This window comes from Anabrus simplex, chromosome 4 (assembly GCF_040414725.1).
Source record: "Anabrus simplex isolate iqAnaSimp1 chromosome 4, ASM4041472v1, whole genome shotgun sequence".
Taxonomy (NCBI): domain Eukaryota; kingdom Metazoa; phylum Arthropoda; class Insecta; order Orthoptera; family Tettigoniidae; genus Anabrus; species Anabrus simplex.
This window is the reverse complement of record NC_090268.1, coordinates 147,433,412-147,461,041: the sequence shown is the minus strand read 5'-3', so window position 1 is coordinate 147,461,041 and position 27,630 is coordinate 147,433,412. Positions and strand designations below refer to the sequence as shown.

Genomic DNA, 27,630 nt, shown 5'->3' with positions numbered 1-27,630 from the left:
ATGATAATAAATATGTCTTCCAGTCATGGCCAGATGCCAACCAGCTATAAGATATAGTCTGCACGGTTGCTACGTAACATTGTCTGACCATTCATCCATACCTTACATCACTGCCTGAGCGGTCGTTATGGTTACTCTTCCGTCACACATTTTTTTGTGTTGTGCTACACATATTTTCAGATGACCCCCAACCATACAAAAAATAAATCTTTTCAAAGTGCCAAACTAAAGCAGAGAATGAACACTATAAATTCCAAAGCATACAACGCGTGTTTTATATAGTTTCTTTCTACAACATTTATTGGTTGCCAAGGAAGAAAGAGTATACTACTTTGTAAGGGAATTAATTTATGAAATCTACCATAATAATTATTTTATCAATGGGAAATATTAAAAGATAATGTGGCTTAAGTACAATTACTTAATAGCTGGATATAATAAAATAAATATCATGTAGGACCCTAAAAAGGCTATTACCAATCAACTGCATTTAGGGCAGTCGCCCAGGTGGCAGATTCCCTATCTGTTGCTTTCCTAGCCTTTTCCGAAATGATTTCAAAGAAATTGGAAATTTATTGAACATCTCCCTTGGTAAGTTATTCCAATCCCTAACTCCCCTTCCTATAAATGAATATTTGCCCCAGTTTGTCCTCTTGAATTCCAACTTTATCTTCATATTGTGATCTTTCCTACTTTTATAGACGCCATTCAAACCTATTCGTCTACTAATGTCATTCCACGCCATCTTTCCGCTGACAGCTCGGAACATACCACTTAGTCGAGCAGCTCTTCTTCTTTCTCTCAATTCTTCCCAACCCAAACATTGCAACATTTTTGTAACGCTACTCTTTTGTCGGAAATCACCCAGAACAAATGGAGCTGCTTTTCTTTGGATTTTTTCCAGTTCTTGAATCGGGTAATCCTGGTGAGGGTCCCATACACTGGAACCATACTCTAGTTGGGGTCTTACCAGAGACTTATATGCACTCTCCTTTACATCCTTACTACAACCCCTAAACACCCTCATAACCATGTGCAGAGATCGGTACCCTTTATTTACAATCCCATTTATGTGATTACCCCAATGAAGATCTTTCCTTATATTAACACCTAGATACTTACAATGATCCCCAAAACGAACTTTCACCCCATCAACGCAGTAATTAAAACTGAGAGGACTTTTCCTATTTGTAAAACTCACAACCTGACTTTTAGCCCCATTTATCAACATACCATTGCCTGCTGTCCATCTCACAATATTTTCGAGGTCACGTTGCAGTTGGTCACAATCTTGTAACTTAATTATCACTCTATAGAGAATAACATCATCCGCAAAAAGCCTTAGCTCCGATTCCACTCCTTTACTCATATCATTTATATATATAAGAAAACATAAAGGTCCGATAACACTGCCCTGAGGAACTCCCCTCTCAACTATTACAGGGTCAGACAAAGCTTCACGTACTCTAACTCTCTGAGATCTATTTTCTAGAAATATAGCAACCCATTCAGTCACTCTTTTGTCTAGTCCAATTGCACTCATTTTTGCCAGTAGTCTCCCATGATCCACCCTATCAAATGCTTTAGACATGTCAATCACGATACAGTCCATTTGACCTCCAGAATCCAAGATATCTGCTATATCTTGCTGGAATCCTACAAGTTGAGCTTCAGTGGAATAACCTTTCCTAAAACCGAATTGCCTTCTATCGAACCAGTTATTAATTTCACAAACATGTCTAATATAATCAGAAAGAATGCCTTCCCAAAGCTTACATACAATGCATGTCAAACTTACTGGCCTGTAATTTTCAGCTTTATGTCTATCACCCTTTCCTTTATACACAGGGGCTACTATAGCAACTCTCCATTCATCTGGTATAGCTCCTCCGACCAAACAATAATCAAATAAGTACTTCAGATATGGTACTATATCCCAACCCATTGTCTTTAGTATATCCCCAGAAATCTGATCAATTCCAGCCGCTTTTCTAGTTTTCAACTTTTGTATCTTATTGTAAATGACATTGTTATCATACGTAAATTTTATTACTTCTTTGGCCTTAGTCTCTTCCTCTATCTCGACATTATCCTTGTAACCAACAATCTTTACATACTGCTGACTGAATACTTCTGCCTTTTGAAGATCCTCACATACACACTCCCCTTGTTCATTAATTATTCCTGGAATGTCCTTCTTGGAACCTGTTTCTGCCTTAAAATACCTATACATACCCTTCCATTTTTCACTAAAATTTGTATGACTGCCAATTATGCTTGCCATCATGTTATCCTTAGCTGGCTTCTTTGCTAGATTCAATTTTCTAGTAAGTTCCTTCAATTTCTCCTTACTTCCACAGCCATTTCTAACTCTATTTCTTTCCAGTCTGCACCTCCTTCTTAGTCTCTTTATTTCTCTATTATAATAAGGTGGGTCTTTACCATTCCTTACCACCCTTAAAGGTACAAACCTGTTTTCGCATTCCTCAACAATTTCTTTAAACCCATCCCAGAGTCTGTTTACATTTTTATTTACCGTTTTCCACCGATCATAGTTACTTTTTAGAAACTGCCTATTGCCATAAACTGTCAAGAGTAACAAATTTGCATTGTACTACATCTAGCTGAAATGTTCAGCATGTCATTTTCCAATACATGTCAATGATTGACAACACCCAGACTACAGAAGGTTTCAGAATCTTTAATATGGTTATGTCTAATGAATGTATGTTCTCCCTCTTTAATGATAATAATATCTAGTTTTGAATTAGGGGAACAGTCAATTGAATTTGAACCTTTTGACATTACAGTACGAGAACAGTTGCAGCTGGGAATGGATAAAAGATACCTTAACTAAGGATAAAATCATGTTCCAGCTACCATTACTCTTTTGAACTTATTGATGCCTGTTTGTTCCCTGCTAATGATGTGAAAACCTTGTACCCTTCCTTGGCTGTGTGTTATTATTCTTAGTTGTGTGTAGTTACATTCTGTGACAAATATGAACACAGTGTTAGATATGATGACATGATTTTTATCATGCTTACTTTCAAAATTAATCATAGGGTTTGAATTTTCACGAATTATAGTACTTGTTTGTCCAACCCTTGTCCCGTTTCTCTACGGGGTCGGGTATGAGGTGAGATAAATCTTTCGTGGCGGGTTTTTATGACCGGATGCCCTTCCTGACATCAACCTCATCACAGGAGTTAATGAGATGAAATGAATGACGTGATATATGATATTAGGAAGAGGGTGAAACCCGGTGCCTGCACATAGCCTACTCCTGTCGAATAGCACCAAGGGGTCTGCTCAAGGCTCAACATCCCCATCCAACGGACGAATCACCATCAACAGCGCCATATGCCCTTACTCCATATGAGCACTGTGGAGAGGTTTGGAATTTAATCCAGGCTTTTGGCACGCAATCTAGTGATTATAAATTGTATACCACCACTTCCCCTACCCTGCCGGCCAACATTCTGATGGTGAAATTTTTTTCGACCAACGGGACTCGAACCAGCTAACTACAGTGTCAGACCGTTTAGACTTCAGCACCTTAATGATCATGGTCACCAGGCGAGCTAAACTATAGTACTTGTCACCTAAAATTCCATCAAATAAGGCCTAAACTTGTAAAAAGATAATCTTAAAATTGAAGTGTGGCAAATAATTCCTCATTTTAGTTATGCATTAATCTTTTTTTCTTAAAAGAAATACTGCTGATGAATGAGTGAAAGTGTTTACAAAATTGTATTTCGTATGCTGGATTAAGCAATTCCTTACTTTATCCTGGTACTGGCATTCATATCCTAAACAAATTCAAACACACATGTGTTATTCACACAAACTTTATTATCACCCCTAATGATAGTAAACACCATCCTTTAAGGGCCCTAGACATATCAAGAGGACTGCTGTCCAGTCTAATGGCCACATGGCCAGCATGATGGCTTTCTCAGCTGTATAGTTTGGCTTTGTTGACAGAGTTCTCTGCCCGTCATATCTGTCACATTCACAGTTGAATTCACAAGACTGAGGAAAGCTGATTCTAATCCCCAGACCCGATATTAAAATCTTTGAATTAGGTTTTCTGCTGCATTGGATATCAAGAAATTTGCCGTGCAGCTACCTTCCCACCAAGTTAGCTACGGTCCAAGCTCTCATCTAAGCAAGTGACATGTAAAAGAAAATAGAAATTATGTTTCAATCATTTTGATTTTGCATTAACTAGGCCACATGTTGTGTCAAATTTATTTCAAGGGCATATGAAAACTTCCACTTAATCATCAACCACTTGGTCAGGAGGAATATTTAATCATTTTCATTTCTTGGAATTCATGTGGAGAGATTGTGGGAAATCTCTTACGCCACTTACTGACCTGGCTGATTATGTAGTGTGGTCATTTATTTGGCAGATAGTAGATCCAACTCTACCATCAGCAGCCCTGAAGATGGTTTTCCACATTATCCCATTTTCACACCAGGCAAATGTAACTGTAACTTAAACCATCGAAACCTAGTGTCCTCTTTTTTTTAAGACAGTGCCATAATTCAATTTTTTAAATGATGTCAAAGTCTCGGTTAGTAAATTTATTTCCTCAGTACTAATCACAGTATTCATAATTTATGCATCGTCAGCTCATCAACACGTTGCCATCTTGAAAATATCCTGCTACATCTTCCTCACTTCCAGCAGCACAAACTCAGTACATAGTTGTGTTCAAGTAGACAGTATTTTGTAGTTTGCCCTTTGAAATTATCAGATTAGTAGTTATATAAATGAAATTATTAGTGCTTCTTAAACTGAACAGTAAACATTCTGTTACCAGGGGAGTTAGCCATGTGTTTAGGGGGGCGCAGCTGTGAGCTTGCATCCGGGAGATAGTGGGTTCGAACGCCACTGTCGGCATCCCTGAAGATGGTTTTCTGTGGTTTCCCTTCTCACACCAGGCAAATACCTTAATTAAGGCCACAGCCGCTTCCTTCTCACTCCTAGGTCTTTCCTATCCCATCTTCGCCATAAGACGTAAAGCAAATTGGAAAAAAAAAAAAACTGTTACTGATAGAAATTGATACAGATTTCTATGTTAAGTAAAATAATTTGAGGAGGACCCAGATCACCCAAACTAAGTACATTAATTAAAAAGGTATTTTCATGATATGTGTAACCAAAAATTGAATTTCTAGAAAAACCAAGCAAGCAAGCTTGTAGTTTTACGTGAGTATTTATGTCATGAACACAGCCACAGAACCTCCAGTTTTACATGGAATCCAAACAACAGGGATGTGACTTTTCATTTCAAAATTCACACAGGCATTGGTTGGGATTCGAACTGCTACCGACTTGGTGGGAAGCCAGTGACAATGCCACTCAGCTGTCTCGATTCCTAAATTTTATAGAAAAAAAGTAATTTGGGGTTTATAGGTTAATTGAATCAATTGCCACCACCTTCCTTGTCCTAGCTCTTCCCATTCCAGCATTACCAAAATAGTGTGACATGAAATCACTAGGGGACAAAAATAACTTTTGTTTTAAGAATTGACACAGATAGGTCTTATGGCGACAGTGAGATAAGAAACGCCTAGGAGTGGGAAGGAAGTAGCCGTGGCCTTAATTAAGGCACAGCCCGAGCATTTGCCTAGTGTGAAAATGGGAAACCACAGAAAACCATCTGCAGGGTTGCCGACAATGGGGCTCGAACCCACTATGTCCCAGATGCAAGTTCACAGCTGCGCGCCCCTAGCCGCATGGCCAACTCACCCGGTAAAAAAAACTTAAAAAGAAAACTCAAGCTGCTCACTTTAGCTTCCAAATTTTTGGATGCCACACAGCTTTAACACACATGCCAGTTGATGTTGGTAAAATATAATAATTATTACATTCTTTGAAATATCAAACTTCAATTTCTCTCACACACCAGATGTTAGACTACATAAAACACGTTTAGGGTTTAGGCGAACTATCGAAACAACATTGCCTAAGTAACATTTAATATGTTACTAAATTTGTCATATTCAGTGCAGTCAAAGGCCCAATGGATCTGAAAATAATGATTAATTTTTGGAGTTATCACATCGACTCATCTTCTGATCATATTTGTCATTCATACTAATGAAGAGGTGATTTATTGTTTACTGACAAGCAATAAAACATTGTTTGACAGCAGACTGAATATATAAAGAAGGCATGAGTTGTGAAAAATTCTGCTTTTCTAAACTGGGTCATTCTGTAGCAAAGTCCACCTTACTGTGGACTGTGCTTTGAGTGATGAGTCAGCTTCTTACTTACCTGTTTGATCTCAGAAATTCTATTCTGGAGACAGGAGCTTTGGAGATGAACAGGGTGAAGAACAACCTTCTATTCTGGATAACAATATTCTCTGATGATACCTTCGTGGATGAATCATCATGGCTGCTACAGCAAACTCACCAAAGAGTACATCTGTTGACTACATAATAGTAGGTTTCTACTACTCTACAACTCAAAAAGTACCCATTATCATGGCAAGGTGAAAATTGCACATCTAAAAATCAGTTTCTATTGACTGGATGACCTATAGTATGGAAATAAAGGTTGTGATTTATGTCATACATCATATGAAAGCACAAAATTTAGACTATATGCTGTGCTGCCAACTCTTGAAATATACTATATTTTTGTTTCAGTAAGGACCGATCACCTTCGCCGGTGTCTGACCAGTCCCAAGCACCTCAACACCAGAATATTAGCATAATCAGTAACTCGAGCAGTGGCGTGAGCAGCAGTCGAGTGATAACAGGCTATCCCACCACTCCACACTCTTCGGCTAGCCTTTCTGATGGTTATCCGCAACAGAGTCCAAAGGTAAGTTTACGTTTCAATACTGTAATTATACGAAAATAAATGTTTTGAGATTCAACTGTGTAATACTTTTGTGAGAAGGGGGAATTACTTAGGGTAGAATCTCTTAGGATTGCCAATCCCTGCACTCACAAGCCATGGATCATCATAGGAAGGTCATATTATTAGTGCACCCAGTGGATAACTATGTTGTATGTTGGGTATTCAGCCCAAAGGCTGGTTTGATCCTCTGCAGCTCCACCAACAGCTGTCATAAATAGCCTAGGCGTCACTGAAGAGGCGTACTAGGGAAATGAGGAGTGATGTAGTTTCCCATTGCTTTCCTCACCGAGCCAGCCACTGCTATTACATATCAGTCTGCCAAGCAACGCCTGTGCCGGTCCTGTGGTGTAGTGGTAGCTTGCCTGCTTCTTACCCGGAGGCCCCGGGTTCAATTCCCGGCCAGGTCAGGGATTTTTACTTGGATCTGAGGGCTGGTTCAAGGTCTATTCAGCCTACGTGATTAGAATTGAGGAGCTATCTGATGGTGAGATAGCGGCCCCGGTCTAGAAAGCCAAGAATAATGGCCGAGAGGATTCGTCGTGCTGACCACATGACACCTTGTAATCTGCAGGCCTTCGGCTGGGCAGCGGTCGCTTAGTAGGCCAAGGCCCTTCGGGGCTGTAGTGCCATGGGGTTATTTATTTATTGATACACCTAGCAAGTATGCTTACATGTAGACTGTTCCTTGTAAATCAGATGCCTTATCCTCCCCTCTAGCCCCCATTAGGGGCTCACACCTTTAACTTCAAGTCACCAACCAAGTATAGAATTATTGCTTCCTCTGTGTTGTGCCAGGTCTTTATTTACCTATTTACTGTTCAACCCCCATGGTAGAGTACTACATTTGCAAAGCATAGAAGCCCTTCACATGTCTTCTCTTTCTTTAGCCAATACTTTTTATTCTTTGTAGAGTTAGTGCTATAGGAGATGATGATGATGATGAAGATACGGAGCTCGATAGCTGCATTTGCTTAAGTGCGGCCAGTATCCAGTAATCGAGAGATAGTGGGTTCGAGCCCCACTGTCGGCAGCCCTGAAGATGGTTTTCCATGGTTTCCCATTTTCACACCAGGCAAATGTCGGGGCTGTACCTTAATTAAGGCCACAGCCACCTCCTTCAAGTCCTAGGCCTTTCCTATCCAATCATCGCCATAAGACCTATCTGTGTTGGTGCGACGTAAAGCAAATAGCAAAAACAAAAAAAAAAGATGATGATGTCTAACACCTGCATACGTGTGAGCATACAGGTGCTAGAAAATGTAGTTTAGAAATAATCTTTAAAATAAAATATTCAAGGTTAAATTTCAATACTTTTTCTCAAAAATAACTTTGTGGTACTCGCTTCACTATGGCTTTGTTAGATAACAAGATAATGTTAATTGCTTGTTGTTCTTCAGAGTCCTGCTGTACTGAATGGTAGCACCGGTCAGTCCTCCCCTACTGTCTACTATGGACATTCACGACGATCGTCAGTCCATTCTAACAGCGAACCCCCTCAAGAAGTTTCGCCAGCTCACGTCAAGTTTGTTAGAGATACCTCACGATATTGGTATAAGCCTACAATCTCCAGGGAGGAAGGTATGCCTGCATTATATTTACCTTGTCTTGAAATTCTATTATAGAGTCAAAATTATACTAAAAAATTAACAATATTGAGTTAAAATTACATTCGTCATCCAATCAGTTTTAGTTATCTGCCCAGACAAAGAATGTAATTTTAACTCTACAGACTAGAAGTTTCAACTCCAATGTAGAGTTATTTCTAAACTTGTGTATTCCCTTTCCAAAACATGTATTAACTGATGATGATGATGATGATGATGCTTGTTGTTTAAAGGGTTCTAACATCTAAGGTCATCGGCCCTATGTATTAACTAGTTGGAATCTTTTCCTCCTTTTGTATCTGATCAAGTTCCTTGTCTTCTGTAAACATTCTTATCACTGCTCAGTTATTTTTCTGAGCTGGACCATGTTATCGTTTTTCTGTTCCTTATGTAGTACAAGTTGCCAGCATTTCTAATACAATGCATTTGCTTTATCAGGGCTCCTGATGTATCTTTACTTAATCTTACATGGGTAATCAGTTTTCCCAGGCAGCTAAAATTATCCACAAAGGTGGTCTTGGTGTTTTGCCTTGTAATGTATCTCCACTCCCAGGCTCCTGTGACACCCAAGGACAGACATCTTAGAAACATCTGTAATGTATCTCTCGTCTGGCTGGTCGAAAAGGAAATTTTTCTGTAACTTGTGGGGAGGAGTCTGTCCTGCATACAGATAATTTATGTATGATAGGTATTCTAGAATGGCTGATTTTGTCACCTTACTCTTTGTTTGGTAGTTTTCTTATTTCAATAGCCTCTTGAATTTTTCTTCCGAGATTCTGGGGCACAGCTACTAAAATCTTGGAAGTTGAATTTAGCTTCATGGGGAGACTGATTACCTTTGATCAAGTGGGAGTATATCAGTTGCCTTCATAAAAAAAAAATACTGCAATGCATTTGAAACATTGACAACCTGTACACAAGGTACATAAGACAATCTGGAAAAGGATCTTAATTGTGCTGGTGCTAATTGGAACAGACTATGGAAGCTTTATCTCTAATCTTCTATAGTTTTCTTTCTCCCTTTCCTGTGATTATTTGGCTTTTGCTTTCTTCTTACTCTGCCGGCCGCATGGTGTAGGGATAACGTGCCAACCTCTTACCCGGAGGCTTCAGGTTCGTTTCCTGGCCAGGTCAGGGATTTTTACCTAGGCTGGTTCAAGGTCCACTCTGCCTGCGTGATTGCAATTGAGTAGCTGTCTAAGGGTGAGATGGCGACCCCAGTCTAGGAAGCCAAGAATAACGGCCGAGAGCGTTCGTCATGCTGATCCCATGACACCTCATAATCTGCCGGCTTTCGGGCTGAGCAGCGGTTGTTTGGTAGGACATGGCCCGGTGCTAAATGTAATAGTGCACCTTAATTTTAAGAGATATGTGAATACAGAACTCATCAGCAAACCCCATAAGTAACCTTGTGGTTGGCTCTATAATTTACTTTCTAAATTTTTACAACATATCATTTTATTTATTGATAATTACAGTAACTCCTTATAATGTGCATGCAGTTGATTCGCAGATCTCCTGCAGTGTGTAATTTCAACAAAAAATCTTTTGTCAGATTAATGAAGTCGTTGTTTCTGCACATATGCATAATTCGGGGGTGGCAAGGGGTGGCAGTTGCCCCCCACCCAATATTTTGAAAGAAACAAAATTTTCTTAATATTACAGACATTAAAATTCATAATTTACAAGTTTTTCATTACTCTGTTAAATTTAGCTCAATGAAATAAAATAAAATAAAATAAAATTATCACTGCAAAATTTACAGGCTACAGAAATGATTATTCTAATTAAAGTGTTGCTAATAAACTCCAAAGAAGTGCTGTTGGGTAGGTGCTGAATGCAACTGACTGCGGGCTGTGGCTATACATGACTGACTCGATGATCAGATGTTTGGGTTTCCTACCGTACGTGTATTTTTCAAGCGGTGGAGACACTGTTTGGTTATGTTACCGTGTATTGTTTGTCTCGTGCATTTCCTGTAGTTATATTTAATGGGTGTTCTGATTTGCTGTATTCTTCAGTATTTTTAATATCTAGATGGTATGGGCTCACTGTACTGTATTTATTTTCATTGGTTTAATTTGTTTCAGTTTGCATAATGTTTATTACAATTTTTTCAGTAAAAATTTTAGTCTTTATGTAGAAACATTTTTCATATTGCACTAACACTACAGTATTAATTTTACTTGTAAATAAATAGGTATATAATATTTGTTAGATTACTTTGAAGCCACTCTGTCAGCTTTAATAATAATTTCACGGACTATCTCTGCCAGCGGTAGAAAAGCCAATGCTCTGTAAAAAAGCATGGAGGATTTCAACTTTTTATTTGATTTCCATTTACTGAAAAGACTTCTAACGCAATGTGACTCATTTATCAAAGACCCTACAGTCGGAGTGTGGCTTACGATGTTTTAAAATCAGTAAAGGTTTTACGACCTTTTAGATCTAAAGTATTTTTTTGCTCAGTGTTGTTTAATCACTGCATGGAGGTAGCAGAAAAAATATGGATTTAGCACAGCAGAGTTGCCGAAAAAAGGTAACAATTCAGCGAAAATTGGCAGTGAGGAATAAAGTTCCATTTGAGATAGTGCAAAAGATCTACAAAAACTGCAATGCTGCTTCTGTTATTGACATACATAACTAAGAGATAGAGACAGACTTCAAGAAAATAACTTGGATGTTCTCAGCCATTTAAGTCAAGTCAAATTCTAAATGGAAGCAAAGTAGACATGGTCATAGTAAAATATATTTGCAAATTTTACACTTTGGACAAGGAACACCTTCTGTCTGAACTCCAGTGTTTCGTTTTACAAAATAAGAGAATCAAAAAGAAATATATCCAAGAAAGAAGTGCCATTTTCATAGAGAAGTATTTGAAAAGTGTGTTCAGTCTCATTTCTGAAATTTCCAAATTTAAGCATCCTGTGATTGGTATGTTTCAGGCTTGCATTATTTAAAAACATACTGCAGGACCACAATAGCCCATTTTGGCTATGAACGACTTTAATTCAAATCGTAAGAGAAGACCTCATCTTGTGCAAAATTACGATGGGGTCAGACTATATTAAATAAGAAAAGTTTTGTTTTTTTGTCTGGGTTGTGTGTTTGATTCTTATTTTTACAGATCAAAAAGGCCAAGTAAGAAATAAATTTGAATTAGGTGTACCTTTTAATTCTGTGTGAATAATCTTTGCTTAACAGAGGATTGATTATTAATTTAAAATAGAATAGAATAATAAAGGAAAGTTAGAAAATATTAGGAATAATTTTGTGGTTGCAAATGGCTCTCAAAAGGCCTATGGACCGCCCTGGTAATCCTTGCCATCCCAATGAAAATGTTCAAATTACTCCCATGTTTGCGCAGTGAAATGGAATATTTATGTGTAAGACAAGAATATCTCAGCTCAGCTGATTACTTGGAAACTACTAATCTAATCTTCTAAGAAGTGTAGGTCATTTTTGACTTAACTGACGGCACCTTTAAAACAACAACGCAATTCTTTCCCCAACAGTGTCATTATTAAAAGATCTCAAAGATTATCGAGTTGCAGCAGAAGATGACTTAATTGAAAGGTTAGATCAAGGTTATGGACAAGAAAATGAGAAGGATCATATGTGATTAGATCGAATGTGAAGAAGAGAATGATGCAGATAATGAAGAATGTTACTCACAGCCAAGCTGGTATTGCTGTAAACACACTTTTGTCTTACAAGGAAAATCTTGATGACCTTTATTTTGTTTTCATGAGAAATTTGATGGCAGAGTATTGTATTATACGTCCAGCTCCTTGGCTGAATGGTCAGCGTAGTGCTCTTTGGTTCATAGAGCCCCAGGTTTGATTCTCAGCCGGGTCGGAAATTTTAGCCTTAAATGCTTAATTCAGTTGGCCTGGGGACTGGGTGGTCGTACTGTCCCCAACATCCCTGCAACTCAAACATCACACACAACACTATCCTCAACTACAGTAACACACAGTATCCTATACACAGTAGATGCTGCCCACCCTTATGAAGGCCACAAAATTATTATTACTGTTTTATACATTGTAAAATATTCCTTTTCATATTTTTAATATTTGTTCTTCCTTCATGAAACCTATGAGCATGCCTTTTACTACTTATAATTCATGATTTTTGATAATCCACTGAATTATTTGCATTAATTACTGCAAATTATTGGGTATGTACTGTAAGAAATTATTTGTGTATTTAATACCCACAGGAAAATATTGAGAAAGAAATATTTAATTTCTTTTCAGCTATTAACATGTTGAGAGACCAAGCTCCAGGAACATTTGTTGTACGGGACTCCAATTCATTTCCTGGAGCTTTTGGACTGGCGCTGAAAGTTGCCACTCCTCCACCTAATGTGCAGGGAAAGACATCAACTTCTAGTGATCCAACCAGCGAATTGGTACGACATTTCCTCATCGAACCGACCTCAAGAGGAGTTAGATTGAAAGGCTGCGCCAATGAACCAGTTTTCAGTATGTAACATATGTAACACCAGTTTAAGCATTTATGATTCATATACAGTATATGATATTACATCTAAGCTTTTCAGTCTGTCAAACACGAATGTGGCACTTAGAACACTATAAAAAAACTGTATAAAAATTATAAGTAGATTATATTCGTGTTCGACAGACTTATGTTAACTAAGTCAACACTGACAAAGAATGGCTTTGTTCGTAACTCTTTTAGTGTCTTAGTCAGACTACTTTGCTTTCGCCACAGTGTTCTAAAACTCATGCTCATAAACAAGGAATACATAGGCAGAAAATTAATTTTCTTAAAAACTATAAAAGTCATTCTAAAAAATTAATTGGAAGAAAGTTCCATAAGATTGTCAGGAATATACCAGTGCTGTACTTTCTACTTAAAAATGTCCTGCATGCACTAGTGATGCATGGGGTGCCTAATCACTTGTTTTTGAAGGAGCACTACAATGTGGTGTATTTTGGATGTTGAGAAACAAATAGCAGTCACTTTACTACACACGTTCTATAACAGAAATGACGCAGAAAAGAAAATTTAATAACCAATTATTAAATTATACACGTGGAGACATTCCATTCTATAAAAGAGTTGTTTGTATGAAACAAAAACTAATACTCTTCGGTGAAATGAAATGGCGTATGGCTTTTAGTGCCGGGAGTGTCCGAGGACATGTTCAGCTCGCCAGGTGCAGGTCTTTCGATTTGACTCCGTAGGCGACCTGCGCGTCATGATGAGGATGAAATGATGATGATGATGATGACACATACACCCAGCCCCCATGCCAGAGAAATTAACCAATGGTGGTTAAAATTCCCGATCCTGCCGGGAATCAAACCCGGGACCCCTGTGACCGAAGGCCAGCACGTTAACCATTTAACCATGTGAAATACGTGTATAGAAGGCAGACTTCCGTTTGGTAAGTCCTGTGCATACCGTCTGCGAGCTTCGATTGCATTACGACCAGATTTTCCATAAATTAAAATGATGTCTGTGTATTCATCATTGCTGAACACACTAGCTATTGCCGATATATAGACAGCAAATGTAGTGCTGCTGTACCATACACCAGCCTAGTACTATGCGGTCGAAAACGAGGTTTACTAATGCAAGGCGTTGCAGTAGACGGGTAGCGTTGAGGAACATGCTCTGAGCGGCCATCTATATGTTATCTCCTCGTATTCTGATGTAACCTTCTTGCATGTGCATGCGGGACATTTGTGGGCCACCTGGTGTATTTTCAGACTTGCTTCCCCAGTAAATTGTATATTATTGGGGACAGGAAAATAATTTAAAAATTTGGGGAATTTATGTTAGTGTGAAGTCCCGTCACCACCACCTGTTGCTGGTAAAACAGTATCGAGAATACCACTGTCGTCTTTATGACTATTGGTATTTTCATCATCATTTGGTTTACTTGAACTCTTACTTTCACTCCATAAATCATTATCACGGTACAATTCTCTTTCAATATTGTCACTTAGCAAAGAATACAAAATGCAGCATAATGAGGATGCCATAATGTAAACAAACAGTGGCTAGCATCATTTTTTGTGCATTGCTTGTTCTCGAATTTTAGTGAATTGTCAAACGGGCTATGCTCGCAGCGCGTTGATAGTGATAGTGGGGAGTTTAAGTACGTACTCGGACAGACAGCGAAGGAATTTGCAGATTTTAAATATGATGTTTAGCTGTTTTGAATAAACAGTAACTTGGAAAATTTGCCAAGCCAATTATACAAAATTATTTTATTGATATAGATATTTTTAAAAACTAACATTTTGGGGAGAATCATATTCCATTGTAAAAAGAGAACATTGTTGAAGTATTTCTCTGTTCTAATATTTCTCATGAGGATTTTTATCATTGTGAACAATCTCATTTGGGGCTAATATTCACGATGATGTTAATCATACAGCCAGTCAAATAAACAGGTATATTGAATTAGCTTCTAAGCAAATCATATCACGTATAACTGCTCCTTCACAAGCACCAATAATTTCAATATGTTAAAATTTTCTTTGTTCTTTACAGTGTTTGGCAATGTTCATTTTCTTTAAAGATTTCCTGTTTAATAGTAATAGCATATTGAATTATACATTATTAAGCAATATTATTTAATCTAGATTGTAGAGTTACATGTTGTATTCAACAAAATCCTTGCTTTTGACTGATTTATTTCAAGGTGCTAGCTATGTCAGGAACTCTTAAATGCTCCAATATGCATAATGAAAATGAAACACTTTCAGTACCTGCTTCTGAGCGGGACACTTGAATGCCTGGACTGGCCATTTTCATGCCCAGCCCTCTTAACATGCATCACTTAATACAATTTACAATTACTCCTAAACTATAAATGTTAGAAAAATGATACTTTGTGCTTACCTCTAGTAAATATTTAGGGTGTTATATCTGGTGTCACAGGTTTCAAAATACGTCTAGTTTTATACAGCCTATCTGTAATTTCGGCATAATGATTACTGTCACCGAAGTGAAGAAATGAAAGAATATGAAAGAAGCGTATTCGGAACATTGTATTAGAAAATATCGGAGTCTGAAAAACGGGGTCTTCAGTCCAGTACATTTTTATATCAGGATTTTGGACTAATCAGTTTCAACGATTGCACGATCGAATTCTTTATGAAAGGCCGGGGCACCGCTCTTATCACTTGACTCACGTATAGATTGGTCTGCTCACACACATACTGATAAAATTCTTCATTCATGAAAATACTCACGTAACTCAAAATATCGGATTCGGGAATCGGAATTTCCTCGTCACTCACTTTCACTATCTGAGTCTATTTCAGGAATAAGTTCATCACCAGCATAATCATTGTGAACAATATCTAATAATTAATCTTCCGTAAGAAACTTTGTTTTATAAGCCATTATACTAGACCCGGTAAGAACGACACGCACTGCATTGGAATCTGAAGTACTGTCTTGATGCGTGAGGAAGTGCTGAGATATTCCTGCTAAAACAGCTAAGATAAACATGAGCCCACTCAACGTGAGGGTTATCTCAAAAAGTTCAACAAACTTCCTGCTACAACTAGTAACACTGACTAAGGTGTTAAAAAAACATAGATGACGAATATAAACTGCATTACTTTGCGCAGAACATTAAACGTCTTACGCCGTCCACGGTCCTCATTGATTTAAAATTCTATAAGACATGCAGTTTATTTCTGTATTATTAGAAGATCTTTTAAAATATTATTATTAAGCTAAATTAATTGATTAATTTAATAATTTAAAAACCTTTTATTTTCAGGTTCTCTGTCAGCTCTGGTGTACCAGCACTCCTTGATGCCTATGGCCTTACCTTGCCGTCTCCTGCTTCCTGAAGCTGACGGCTCTGGCTCTCGTTTGCCAGCTGAAAGCCCAGGCAATGTCAGCACTGCTCAGATGCTCTTGGCTCAAGGAGCTGGTAAGTTTTAATTATTTATCTATAATTTAACCTTAGTTCAGTAGAATTCCTCGTATCCAGCATTCAGACAACTGGCAGTTCCAAAACAATGGTACTTCGGCTCAGAAATAAAAGAAAAATACCTGTAGGAATTCTGAGAAACTCTGGATTAATAGTGTTTAATGGAATTTTGTTTTTGCTCCTATCATTGTTATTAGGTGTGCTCACACCATTCAGTAGCTAACAGTTCAGCTTAAGTTATGTGCATTCTCAGTACACTAGCAGTAGATTCAGTGTAGAATTGCAGCAAGATGGATAAATCTGTAAAACATAAAAGATACGTTTCTCACTGCAAGAACATGCTTCTAATTGCTGTATCAATGTTTGAAGTGAGCAAAGGATTTCTTAAGAAGGGGCTTTTTGCTTGTGCTTGTGCATTTTATATCTGTATTATTTGTTATTCTGCTACCCAAGTAACAATATTCATCTACTTCCTTTAAGACTTCATTTTCTAATCTAATATTTCCTGCATCACCTGCCTTCATTTGACTTCACTCCATTATCTTTGTTTTGGATTTATTTATTTTCATCTTGTACTATATACCTCCAAGATTATGTCTATAACATTCAGAAATTTTTTCTTTACTAATTGCTGCAACACAGCATGGTTTTAACTTCCTTCTCTGTATGTGCTCTTCACTCCCTTATCTTTGTTTTGGATTTATTTATTTTCATCTTGTACTATATACCTCTAAGATTATGTCCATAACATTCAGAAATTTTTTCTTTACTAATTGCTGCAACACAGCATGGTTTTAACTTCCTTCTCTGTATGTGCTCTTTTGATTTACAAACCTACCAGTGTATTACAAAAGCACCAGCTTTATACTAATGAAATATCTTTTTTCTTGACTTTAGCATGCAACGTTCTCTACCTGTTCACTCTGGATACGGAGTCTCTGACGGGACCACAGGCGATCAAGAAGGCTGTGCAGCAGCTCTTCATGATAAGACCACTACCAATCGCCACTGTGGTACACTTTAAGGTCTCTGGTCAGGGCATCACACTGACAGACAACAAGAGGCAGCTGTTCTTCAGAAGGCATTATCCTGTAAACACCATCTCATACTGTGGGCTCGACCCTGATGACCATCGTTGGAGTCAGAAGAGCGATGAGACGGGCATGCCTATCAGTTCGAAGTGAGTTTGTAATCGATAGACAAAGTTTTAAATAGCTTCACTAATGAATCACATTTCACTTTTTTCTTAGAACATTTTTTTATAACTCCATTTTTCTTTTTAAATCCCATTTCACTGTAGCAAAACCAATACTTAATGAACTAATTATAGGACAGAATAGGGCAGTCAGGAATCTGTTTAAGTTCCCATACTGTACTCCAGTAAAAGACCTATGTATTAAGAGCAAACTTCACCGCTTAGTATGATTGCAGAACTCAGAGCTGTTATTGTCATGAATAAAATAAAAACACAAGATAGTACTACATGATACCACCTATTTCCTCAACTCTGATAACCATCCATATGAAACAAGATATGCTGGTAACCTGGCTGTTTTTAATATTCATTCTGTAAAATATGGCAAAAATAGTTTTAAAATCTCTGCAGTACAGTCATTTAAAATAAAGTATATAGACACATACCTCAGCAGACGTAAGTCCTCTTCGTCACATTGGGGCCAATAACAAGGAAAATGAACATCATTCAATTCTACAACTAACTACACTTTGGCCCCATTTTGATTTGGAATGCGGAATCACTCTTTCTTAAATGCAATTTAAAGGAACTTCTACCAAAGATCTTGAGGATCCTTTATCGAGATATATTTTAAATCACAGGTTTTTACTCACATCAATGTACATTTTACAATTTTTCGAATGCAAATGTTAGTTTCTACAAACTTTGTCATCAAGAATTTTAATGAACAATTCACATCAGTTTTATTGACAATATGACTTGGAACTTTAATCAAGTTTGCAAATAGTTTATTTTAAATGTCCTTGTATATAAAAGTGTATTTTAATTTGTCTTACCAATCTCTTAATGTAATGTTTATTATCTGATGTATTGTGGGATTTATTCTAGCTGATGTCCCTTAGGGGAAGAAACATGTTCTAGATTCGATAAATTATATATGTATTGAATAGGTGGGCCACTTAAATATAATATTGAAGTTATTCTTAAATATTTGCTACTTGACACTAAAAATTCATCTCACCTCATCCCCAACTCCATATCAAAAAACGGGAGTGAGGGGTAGGCATACAAATACAGTATATTCATAGTTGAAGAAGGTCAAATAATGACCAAAACATGTACTGTTATATGTAATTCATCAGATTATAACTTTATTATTGAAAAGTTGAAAATATATACTATTCCATTTAACCCTGGAGAGGGCCCGTAAAAATAATCCCATGAGGAGGCATGCACTGTGTTTTAGACCGGGTCATGCAAAAATAGCACAAATTAAGCAAGAACTATTTTAATGTTATAGATCTAGTAAATAATTTTGCACAAACTTGTAAATAGTGTTCAAAGGAATTTTGATAATACAAAAATCTGATGTTAAACAATTGACGTTCATTCTGCATCATCACTAGATTCTTGACTTTCCGTACTGTACTAAACACATGTCGCTGTCGGGTGTTCTTTGTAGATATGTCACTGGCATACATGGCATCTAGTCTTGGTTTTTCTGTTGGTTATTTTTTTTCTATTGCAGTTCTTCCAGACCCTTCTAGCAGGGCTGCTCTTCTTCACACAATCCTAACATTTAGTGAATGTTCCTTTTTAGCCCCATTGGGAGTGTTTGAATACCGGTCTGGCAAATATCTCACACATCGCTGTTGGTTTAGTTCTTTCAAATAATTATGCCTTTGAATGTTAAAGTTACCTTTCGCATGCTTGTAAATAATATACAAATTAATTCAAGTAATGTTCAAGATAGTAAAAAACTAAGTCATTGGCCAACAGTTGCTTGTGTGTGAAACTGAGTAACGCTCTTTACAAGTCTTTCGATTTCTTTTTCCCTGTTTCTGTCAATGATGCGTTGGACTTCACTATATATGAAGGCACTATTTTACATGAAAATAAAACAAAATGGACACATTCTTGGTATATTAACTGAAAAAATAAAGTAAAACTTAACTCATAAACACGCATATATCATGGGGCGTGCCAGGAATTTTAGACCAGCTCCATCAAGCAATGCACTTAGGCTGAAACTAAGGAGCATGAGGGGTGAATTGTTTTTGCACACTGATAGTGGACTCGTCCAATGTAAAGAGGGGATGGAAGCCAGCGGCCCACTATGTTAAGAATTATAAACATTTATCTCTGAATCCAGTCGAAAAGACCGTGACGCGCCCTCTCCAGGGTTAAAGGAATACTTATTTTATTATTCAAAGTCAGTACAGAACCAATATGACATTCATCAAATATAACAATAATAGCAGGTCATGATAAAGGTTTTGGCCATTTAAAATGAGGATAGGAACCAACCAATCTAAAGAGAGATATTAAAAGTTACAGCCTCACCAGAAAATTATCTCAGAATGCCTGATTACACACTTTTAAAGTACAATATTGTACAGAGCATTTAACTTGCATGTCAGTCACTCTGCTGCCAATTCATTCATCTTCTGTTGTGATGGTACAAGAATTAGCTGTTTGTGTATTTTTCCTTAAAGATATAGTGATATCTTTTAGTGTAGTACAGAGCAATTAGGCTGTGTGGTTAGTGTTGCATAGCTGTGAGCTTGCATTTGGGAGATGGTGGGTTCGAATCCTACCATTGGTGGTCCGGAAGATGGATTTCCATGGTTTCCCATTTTCACACCAGGCCATTTAAGGCCACAGCAATTACCTTCCCAGTCCTAGCCCTTCCTCATCCTTGTGTCGCTGGAAACCTTTGATGTGTTAGTGCGACATGAAACCACTAGCAAAAAAAGAAGTAAAATAAATGTTACTATAGTGTTTCATCCAGGCCACTATTTAATTGTTGACTTTTTCTTTATAGCCGTGTATTTGGTTTTGTGGCCCGTAAACCTGCCAGCAAGACAGATAACCAGTGCCACATATTTGCTGAATTGGAACCAGAGCAGCCAGCATCAGCAATTGTCAACTTTGTGTCGAAAGTGATGATGAGTGGTGGAACTTTGAAGGCTAATATTGTGTAGAGTTATGTTCATGGCAAAGTGAACTTTGTACAAGCCACAGCATCAGGTATCAGCATACACAGCATTTTCTGGTATATTGTAGGACAAATTTCTCTAAGTGTGGGCATTTTGAGATATTTATAGTTTTCAAAAGGAATGTGCCAAATACCAGCAAATTTGTGTGTTATAATAAAAATCCTGAGACTTCACTGTTCTGAGGTATAGACCTTGAACAGTGAGGTGGTTCTTGAACATATCTGTTCCACAAGTGAATGTATCATAACCTAGCTAACCTAACCTGATCTGCCAGTATATGACATAGTTATTCTACTCTACTGTATTTGGGCCTCAATCTCAAAATTGTCCATACTTTTTCGACATTAGTATGCAAGATATCATATGATGCCAATATGTTAATAATAATATTTATAAACTTTAGCTTAAGTGAACTAACAGATTTGTTGATATGTAAATAATGTATCTTTAAAAAAACAAACAATTTTATGTTTATTTGTTTAGAGTATAGAAGTATGAAGATACAATAATGTAAGATTGATCTTAAACACAGATGATTGCCATTGAAAGATATTGCAAATACTTTCAGATTTGTCTTGCCAAATTCACGTTCAGAAATTTTGCATGACGAGGTAGTTCAAGAACATTTACCTTTGTTAATAGCAACAATTTTCAAATTACAGTAAAATACCACTCTTAGAAGCCACTTCTAGTTATACAAATAGCCTAGCTAACCTCACTTAAACATGCACTATATGTATATAAGTCATTTAATCATAAGTTTTAGATCTTTTTTTTTTTTCTCCTTAAAACAGAAACAAACATGCAAGTTTCTTTGCTGGTAAAATAGTTTTAAACTATGTCTTATTTTATTATGTACATATATACATATAATATATAGAAGGCTTTTTTGTAGCCATTATTATTATTTTTTTGCTGTGAATGACAAATAAGTTTTGAGTTTCTGAAAAAGTACAAGCTGCAAGTCTTTATTATTATTATTATTCTTTTCACAATTTTTTTGTTTTTCTCTAAGTTTTATTTTATGTGAATGTGTAATTGCTAAATATTGTATACTAAGTTGTGTGACTGAATCCTATACCAGTGTATGATAGAACAGGATAGTGGCCATTGTAGATATCACACAATATTTTGGACATTTTTCAGCCCAAATATATAAATAATATAGTATAAAATAATGAACTTAATGCCTTATAAAGGGAAGAAGCAGCTGAAATGAAGTACATAACTGAAAACATAAGCACTCATCATTATTCTTATGTCTTCACTATTGTGGTATGTTTTATTTTAATGGGTCAGTATATATACTGTATATGTTTATGAGAAGTATAATTGAACTGTATGATTAGTATTTAAAACAAAATTTATTCAGGTCTCTTCTGGATGTATGCGCATCAGTCCATCACTTTAAAATGGATTAAGGGAAAATATATTATGTTTTATTCAGCAAATACTTTGTAAATATCTGACCAAATTTTATCTGTTACTTTAGAGACTTTATTTTTGAAATAGGTACAGTTTGCCAGATAATTCATAGAGTATTTTGTACCAGAAAAGACCTGTTATTATCACTAATGATTTATATGTTATGAAATTTATTTGAAAAAATAAAATAAATATGCCATGGCAGAAATAATTAACGATTCCTAACATGATGAATGCCACCACTCACAATGCTCTCACAATGCTCTCCCAATGTAACTGTTCCTCATGTATAGAAATAAAACTGTTACTGCTTTATGTAACGACTTCTCAATGTTTCCCTTTGTTAACTTCATCATTGCAAGGAGCAGTGTCCAATGAAGGAATTTAATGGGTCAAAAGTTACAAGTTACATGTCAATAGTGGTGACTGGGCAAGTTAAGGGTCTTTATTTTAAAATTCAACAATGTAGGTGTGATAGTAGTCCATGCTGATGTGATTTCAAGAACATGGAGCTCCACTACATTAGATGTTAGGCATCCGTAACTATCTGAAGAAGACACATCCAGGAAAATTGGTTGGAAATAAAGATTTTACACCCAGGAGCCAGAAAATCTTCAGTGTCTTTGACAACACAACTCTGAAACCTGCAGATCAATATCACTGGCTATGCTACTCTGCACTAGAATTCCCATTTAGCGGCGTACCCAGATGTGCATAAACCAAACAGGTCGGTTCCTCCACCCCCAACTACCTATCCCATCTTTGTCCAACCGTAATGACGTATCAGCTCTTCTTAGGGTCACATATACACTGAAAACGTGCATAAAACATATTTCACATACATTAAGAGACAATAAAAACCAAATAATCAAACATAAAAGAGTATCCCTGACCCAGACTCAAACCTTATGGGGATCACTGTAAGTACCTAGGTGTAAATATAAGGAAAGGTGTACATTGGGGTAAATGGGATTGTAAACAAAGGGTAGAGATCTCTGCACATAGTTGTGAGGGTGTTTAGGGGTTGTAGTAAGGATGTAAAGGAGAGGGCATATAAGTCTGTGGTATGACTCCAACTAGAGTATGGTCCCAGTGTATGGGACCCTCACCAGGATTACTTGATTCACGAACTGGATAAAATCTAAAGAAAAGCAGCTCGATTTGTTCTGCGTGATTTCCAACAAAAGAGTAGCATTACAAAAATGTTGCAAAGTTTGGGCTGGGAAGACTAAGTGGTATGTTCTGAGCTGTCAGTGGAGAGATAGCGTGGAATGAATAAGTTTGACTGGTGTCTTTAAAAGTAGGAAAGGTCACAGTATGAAGATAAAGTTGGAATTCAAGAGGACAAATTGGGGCAAATATTCGTTTATAGAAGAGAGTTAGGGCTTACCAAGAGAGATGTTGAATTGGAAATTTTTCCAATTTCTTTGAAATCATATAAGAAAAGGCTAGGAAAACAACAGATAGGGAATCTGCCACTGGGGCAACTACCCTAAATGCAGATTTGTAGTGACTGATTAAACCTATTGCATGACAGACTGACACATTGTAACATTTGGTTTGCTCTTATGCTCTACTGCATCATGGTTCAGTGCATGTAGATTATGGCTCATGTAATAGTTTTAACATGGTCTCAATGCCCACTTTGTGTTTCATAACAACAGATGATTTAGAGAGCACACGCTTGTGGTTTCTATTATTTCATAATATTATGGCATAACAGTTTCCTATTTTGGTGTAGGCTGTAAATACAAAGATATTACTGTGTTTGTTGTGCATACTGGAGGGACAAATGTTTTCAGGGTGTGCATAAAACAATACTGGTAGCTGATTCACCTGGTATAAGAATTTTCATCATCAACTAGCCATCAGAACAGGATCGACTTTCATGAAATCCATTTTGTCCATTTCCAATGTTATCATCGTGGTATTTGAACAGCTTATTTTTTATGATATTGGTATAAGTCTTGTAGGCTGAGTTCAACAGACTAATACCTCCATAATTTCCTGAATCATCATTTTTTTTCCCTTTTTTATGTACAGTAAATACATTCTTCACTTGAGTATTTAAAGAGTTCTGAATTAATTTGAGCTTTACTTTTCTTTAACATGTTGACTGCGTATTAGTAGAACATGACGTACTCACCAACCTGAGCAAAATATTTGCATGGAACTCTTTAAAAGTTGTAATAATTGGAATTTTGAACGTTGGTAGGACGAGTTCGACAGAGCCCACACCCACGTGCCTGGAGTGTGACCCACATGGTGGTTCAAATCGAGAGGTAATACTGTTATCAGGTGGATCACACACCAGACACATGGGTAGATTACTGTGCATTATTTATTGCAGATAACAAACAAATGCATAAAGTATGATTACAAACATAAATGTATTCATATTTACATCGTCAAGTATCATCACAATGTCTTTATCATTGCAAAACTGCTGAGGTGGTATTTCTTCTGATGAAGCACGCATTTGATTGGGTGGGCCCTGTGATGGTGAAGGAACTGCGTTGTTGGCCATCTGAGTAAAATATAAATAAAGTGATTGCAGTCAAAAATGATTACTACAAGTTCTTTCATGTTACTCATAAATATGATGCAAGAATTAATGACAATTACAAGTTCAGTCCTTTCATTGAACTTGAACTCATAATTTTCTTGAATTAATAATAAACAGAAAATACAGTGTCTTACCTCACATTGAAGTTGTCTTGCTGCTCAAAGATCCCAAAAAGAATGATGACATATGACAAAAATAGTGGAGAGGAAATACGCAGGAAACTTAATACGCATGCACAAATCTGGTTAAGCCAGGCTGAGTGGCTCACACAGTTGAGGCTCTGGCCTTCTGACTGCAACTTGGCAGGATTGATCATGGCTCAGTCTGGTGGTATTTGAAGGTGCTCAAATACATGATGTGCAGCATGACGAGGAGAGTCTTTTTTACCATGCGGGAAACCTATGATTCACATTTTCTAGCACCCTTCCCATGACGCACTAGGCGTGTGCTCCACACTGAACGTGTTAAAAGCATTTATTAAGTTCTGGTAGGTAATTCCTTTAGTACCAGTATTTGTTGAGTATGGCTGTTCTAAAACACTGATTATATCTGGACTGTCGTCTTGACTTATTTGATCATCTATCCAACATTATTCTGATCTTAGATGTCGAAAATAATTGATCCATGTTTCAAGTGGTATAATGTTTATTTTTAGGTTTTCTTTTGTTTTTTGGTTAACCCTTTGGGGTCCAATTGATTTTCCACCTGCATCCTGCACAGGTCCAATTTGACATTAGGCAAATATGGGAAGGAAGTACTACATAAGTAAAAAGCTGAATTTTAACATTAATAATACGAACTGCAAATTTATTTATTATCAGTCAAGTTAACCACATTATCAGCGATGTTTTTTCAAAGTATGGTACTTCCGGAAGCATTTGTTCGGGTGTAGTCCTGGGTTCCCTGGACAGGTCTCACAAAAAATGATGTCACCTTTCTGCCTCCTTTCACTTTCCTGTCGGAACACATGGCACAGTCCTTGGTTTATTTTATCCTGGCGAGCATCTATGATGTGTAGCTTCCAGTTCAGTCGAAGTTCTTCGTCACAGCTGCTCCGTCGACCGCGCTTACGGGTATTTTTGTTCCTAACGTCCCAAACAAGCCCCATAATAACTCGGTCCCTGAATGTTTTGTGATTCACCTCGAGCTTATTTTCTGCCTTTTGTTGCAAATTATATAGGTGAAAACTGTTCACCAAAGCTACCTCCAACACCCAGCAGTATAATTTCCTCCACCACTTCAGGCTTTTCACTACAATACCATAAGATGAGCAGTAGCGATCAGCACGATCGACCCCTCCCATTTTGCCTGTGTAATCTGTAATGGCACCAGGCTTCAAAATTCTTTCTTCTCCTTGCCCATTCCGGTTGTCACCATCAGAATCTGTCAACAAATCATCGTCAATATCGCCACTGTCACATAACTGTTCGTAAATATCATTAGGCTCCATGCCGCGGCTGGTGGACGCCATGTTGATAACGAAAGTAAACTCAGCAGTGACAGTGAGGAATTATCTCCAAAGAAAACACAATTCAGCTTAAAGGAATGAACAGCAGATGGCAGTAGGCAAGAGATAAATGCCAAGGCTGTATACTGCATAAAGCTCGGCGCCATTTCTGCTCCAGCATACGAAATATATAACCTCAAAGTTGTGTCGGACTAGGTCCGACATAGGACCGGAACTGAAAATTAATGATGTCGGACTCAGTCCGACATTGGACCCCAAAGGGTTAAAATGCTTGAAGATAGTGTATGTTTTGGTCTGAGGTCTTGTTGTCTCCTTCCTTGAAACAGACAAAATTTTCCCAATTTTCTCTACAACATTTATAAACTTGTCTCTTTGCTATGGCCCTCTTTTGATGGTAATCTAACTTATCTCCTGATTGTTTGTTTGATAAATATTTCTTGAAAGCTTCTCTTGTGTTTGAAATTACTTTTTCAGTATGATCGTCCCAGTGTCTCATGCCTTTCATTCCTTGCCGCCATTTTTTCGTACCATGACTCAAAAGCAAATTGTTTTAATATGCTTGAATATTAGCCCATTCTTCTTCAACATCAGTACTCATTGGTGTTGAATCAACTAAGGATTTAAGTCTCTTCTGATGTAGCACTATTTTACTGGGATCGGTCAAAAGGCACACACTAAAGGAGGTATCTTTTGAAATTCATACTTGTTTTTTTGTTTTCTATACCATTCAAGTTTAATACAAACGAGGCAAATTTAATTTCTGGGCCTGAAGACTCTGATACCTAGAATCATTTCAGAGAGTTTTCTAATGCAAATTACAGTCAAAATCAGTTATAACGACCCTGAAGGGACAGCAAGTCAACAGTTGTTATAACCGATAGTTGCATAAATGGGTTTTGTTGTTATCAATCAATCAATCATTCACTACTGATCTGCATTTAGGGCAGTCGTCCAGGTGGCAGATCCCCTGTCTGTTGTTTCCGTAGCCTTCTCATAAATGATTGCAAAGAAATTGGTAATTTATTGAATATCTCCCTTGGTAAGTTATTCCAATCCCTGACTCCCCTTCCTATAAACAAATATTTGCCCCAATTTGTCCTCTTGAATTCAAGCTTTATCTTCATATTGTGATCTTTCCTACTTTTAAAGACACCATTCAAACTTATTTGTCTACTGATGTCATTCCACGCCAACTCTCCACTGACAGCTCAGAACATACCACTTAGTCGAGCAGCTCATCTCCTTTCTCCCAAGTCTTCCCAGTCCAAACTTTGCAAAATTTTTGTAATGCAACTCTTTTGTCTGAAATCACCCAGAACAAATCGAGTTGCTTTTCTTTGGATTTTTTCCAGTTCTCGAATCAAGTAATCCTGGTGAGGGTCCCATACACTGGAACCACACTCTATTTGGGGTCTTGCCAGAGACTTATATGCCCTCTCCTGTACATTCTTACTACAACCCCTAAATACCCTCATAACAATGTGCAGAGATCTGCACTGTTTATTTACAATCATATTTATGTAATTACCCCTAGGTACTAAGTACCTAGGTACT

At 37.2% G+C, this 27,630-nt stretch overlaps 1 protein-coding gene across 9 annotated transcripts in view; it reads left to right on the top strand.

The window, feature by feature from the left end:
• by (blistery) overlaps nt 1–21,414 on the top strand; it is a 1,249,231-nt gene extending 1,227,817 nt beyond the window's left edge. For all 9 annotated transcript variants that reach the window (XM_067145280.2, XM_067145277.2, XM_067145276.2 and 6 more), the window contains 6 exons: nt 6,670–6,847; nt 8,284–8,464; nt 12,753–12,980; nt 16,268–16,423; nt 17,321–17,603; nt 20,443–21,414. In XM_067145280.2, coding sequence (XP_067001381.2) covers nt 6,670–6,847; nt 8,284–8,464; nt 12,753–12,980; nt 16,268–16,423; nt 17,321–17,603; nt 20,443–20,602 — 1,186 coding nt within the window. In that variant the 3' untranslated portion in view covers nt 20,603–21,414. The remainder of the gene's footprint in view (nt 1–6,669; nt 6,848–8,283; nt 8,465–12,752; nt 12,981–16,267; nt 16,424–17,320; nt 17,604–20,442) is intronic.
• Nucleotides 21,415–27,630: the final 6,216 nt, after the last annotated feature.